This window comes from Triticum dicoccoides, chromosome 4A, assembly GCF_002162155.2.
Source record: "Triticum dicoccoides isolate Atlit2015 ecotype Zavitan chromosome 4A, WEW_v2.0, whole genome shotgun sequence".
NCBI lineage: Eukaryota > Viridiplantae > Streptophyta > Magnoliopsida > Poales > Poaceae > Triticum > Triticum dicoccoides.
In genome coordinates, this window is record NC_041386.1 from 355251353 (window position 1) to 355254707 (window position 3355).

The following is a 3355-nucleotide window of genomic DNA, read 5'->3' on the forward strand; positions in this document are numbered from 1 at the left end:
CACATCCAGACTGTCCACAGACATTTTGGGTGTCTGTTTTGATGGACAGCGTTGGAGATTCCCTAAGCAACTACTCCCTCCGTCCCAAAATTCTTGTCTTAGATTTGTCTAAATACGGATGTATCAAGTCACGTTTTAGTATTAGATACATCCGTATCTAGACAAAACTAAGACAAGAATTTTGGGACGGAGGGAGTAGAAGTAAAGGCACAATTCTCATTTATCCAGTTCTGCACCCAACCAATCAGCATAAGCTGAATTTTTAATTTGCGAGTTCTTTTGAATGGGGTAGGAATATATCATCCAGGACGTGTTTAATTTTCAGCGGCATGTAGAAGATGGATCAGATAAGTGGGTAAAATGAATAGACCCGACTTCACGCAGCACTGGTAGCTGAGTTTTTAGGAGGAATAACATTAACTGCAACAAAGCCTTGCATTTTATCAAGAAAAAAAGAGCAGTGGTCAGGGTAGAACCAATCATCATAACAGCATCAGGTTGTTAGGAAAGCAACTTATCTTTATTGTAGGCCCAAGGGGCATATATATATTACAAAAGACTTGAGGAGCAAGGAAAGTAAACATAGAATAATAAGGACTCCTAAACCAATACTATTACTTCCTCACACAGGTCAACAGCAAAAGCATCAATAAATGGTAGATAAGGGAGCACCAAGGAGCCAACACAATCAGCAACAAAATAAACAAAAGAATATTTAGAGCAAAGAGGTAGAGATGTCTAGTTCATTAAAACATAACAATTTAGTAAACATGCACAAAACTACTACATTACACGAGTTCTAGCCATAAGTTTTTTAAAGGACACCATAATCAAGTTTGTGTGGTCTTGATATTCTGAATGTAATGGACGTTACTGCAATTGCAAACTAAACTACCCTTCCAGCTAAATAAAATAGTATGAATAAAATAGAACACAGCAGGGAAAAGTGTTATTACAATAATACTAAAAGACATACTGCACAATCTAAATCCAACATGGGCCCCATGAATTTCAATAACTACTTACTGAAACAATTTAAACAGCAATGGTGCACTAGTACAAATCGGTTAAAAACTGCAGAATAAAATATAAGGTGTTTTCATATGTTTATCTTGTCAACTTACCAGTATTTTATGACACCATCCCATCCACACGTTGCAACCTTGCTAGTCTCCAACGGATGCCACTCACATCCAATGCAAACTCCATTGTGGCACTTCAATGTCTTGAATCTCCTGCAGCTTTTCCAGTCCCAGAACCAGCAACTACCTTCACCGTCTCCTGACATCACAAACCTCCCATCAGGAGAGAAGCTCACCTGACAAGCATAACCTGCCACAATGTGGCCTGCAAACCTTTTCTTCTTATTAAGTTGAAACCTTTCCTTCGTGCTGTATATCAGTATCTGATTGTCCAAGCTCTGTGCTGCCAGCCAGTTAGAGTTTGGGTGTACTGCAATAGACGGCATGGAGTGCATGTGCGGCTCACTGATATACTTAATAACTACAGGGATGCCAAACTCCCACACACGAAGAGACTTGTCATCGCTAGATGTCACAAACCTCCTATTATTATCTACAAAGGTAATAGTGTTCACCGCCCCCAAGTGCTGATCATATTCCTGTGTGATCTGCCCTGACTTCATATCCCACTGCACGATCTTCTTGTCACTCATCCCAGCAAGGAGAATATGCTGCTTATCTTCATCAGGATTGAGCTTCACGACATAAGGTACCTTACCAGTAGAGAAGGTCGAGATCACCTGCCCAGTTTCAGTATCCCAATACTGAATATTCCGGTCATAGCCAGCACTCAAGAACTTACTACCGTCATTAGAGAACGATATATCCCGTACCGCCTTGGAGTGCCCCATGTACGTCCGCATACATGTCTTCGACTCAAGCACGTCCCAGATTTTAATCTTACAATCCATACTTGCAGACAGCAATAGATGGCCATACTTGGGAGAAAATCTGATCGCTGAGACCCCCTTGGTGTGTCCAACCCACTCGTGTACACACCTCTTGGGAATATAACAGCGCTCGTTGGTCGCCTTGGCATCCTTGGGTGGAGTGATCCACGATCGTCCCTGGTAGTCCTTCTCCTCCTTCCCATGGAAGGTGCTCTTGACCACCACCTCTGTTTTCTCCTTCCCTTCACCTCGTGCCTCCTTCTCAGCCTTCTTGGCCGCATGTGCCTCGGCGTACTGTCTCTGCTCGTCCGTGAGCTCCACAGGCGGGCCCTCCCGATTGCCAGCCCAGGGACTCTTTTTGTTGTGCACGACCCACTCGTCGGATGCAGGGTTTTGGGCCTCTGGGGGGAGGGGCTCGTGGTTTTCCTCCCTGGATTGGATGCGGCGGCGCTTGTGCTCAGAAGGAGGGAGGTTGTAGACGGTGTCGAGGTCGGGCGCCTGTGGCTGCGCGTCGCCGATGATGTGGAGGCCGGAGGGGTCAGATGCGTAGCCGAAGCGATGGAAAGTGTTATACTGCTCGTCGAAGAGGAAGGGGAGGAGCGCTGCGTCTTCGACATGACCGAGCTTGTGGTTACGGTGACCAGATGCGGATGAGATAGGCGCGTGGGGGTGCTGAGGACCGAGGACGGGCGCCCAGAGCTGGTCGGCGGTGGGGTTGAAGGGGATGAGGTGGAGGGAGGGGTCGATAGGACGGGAGGTGGAAGTGGCGGCGGCGGATAGCGCGAGCGCTGTCTCATCGACGGCGGGGGCGGCGGACTTGGAGGGGAGGCGGAGTGGGGAGGTGTCCGGGGAGGAGAGCGACTCGTCCTCCGGCGAGGATGCGTCACCAGGCGCGTACGAGGACTGGAGGAGATCCATGGCGGGCGGGCTGGCGATCTAGGGTTAGGGTTTCGTCGGGACAGGGAAGATTTGTCTACGAGGCCGCTACTCAGGAGGAGAGGACGAGAGGAGATTTGTATCTTTTGTTTGAAAAAAGAAAGACGGACCGCTTGCAGACTTTAATTGTGCTACTCCAACGGGCTGACCCGGCCCGTCAGGCGGACACCAAAGTCTGACTTGTCCGTGGGCCTATAGATGCGACCAAATGTTTCCCCATAAAAAGAAAAAAAAATGACTAACGTGTTGGGATGCATTTCAAATTTTGACCAATTTATGGATTACAAATATATACATTCCGCGAAAAGTCCGTTCGTATATTAATTTAAAATAAAAATAAGTAAAACCTAGATCTAGGTAAGGTCGACGAAGAGTGGAGCCGGCCATGAAAACGGCCACGGAACTGTCGTCGGCTCGTGCTCGTGCGGTTACGCAATGGGCACCTCTTGATGCTCCGGTTGCTCCAGCTCCACACTGGGTGTGCACGGGACCGTGGACTTCCACGAC

General features: G+C 47.7%; 1 protein-coding gene across 1 annotated transcript in view; it reads right to left on the minus strand.

The window, feature by feature from the left end:
* Positions 1-2923, minus strand: part of LOC119285912 (pre-mRNA-processing factor 17-like) — a 5063-nt gene extending 2140 nt beyond the window's left edge. Inside the window, exon 1 of the mRNA XM_037565238.1 lies at positions 1125-2923. Within this exon, the coding sequence (XP_037421135.1) occupies positions 1125-2830 (1706 nt within the window). The 5' untranslated portion in view covers positions 2831-2923. The remainder of the gene's footprint in view (positions 1-1124) is intronic.
* Between the last annotated feature and the right edge of the window lie 432 nt (positions 2924-3355).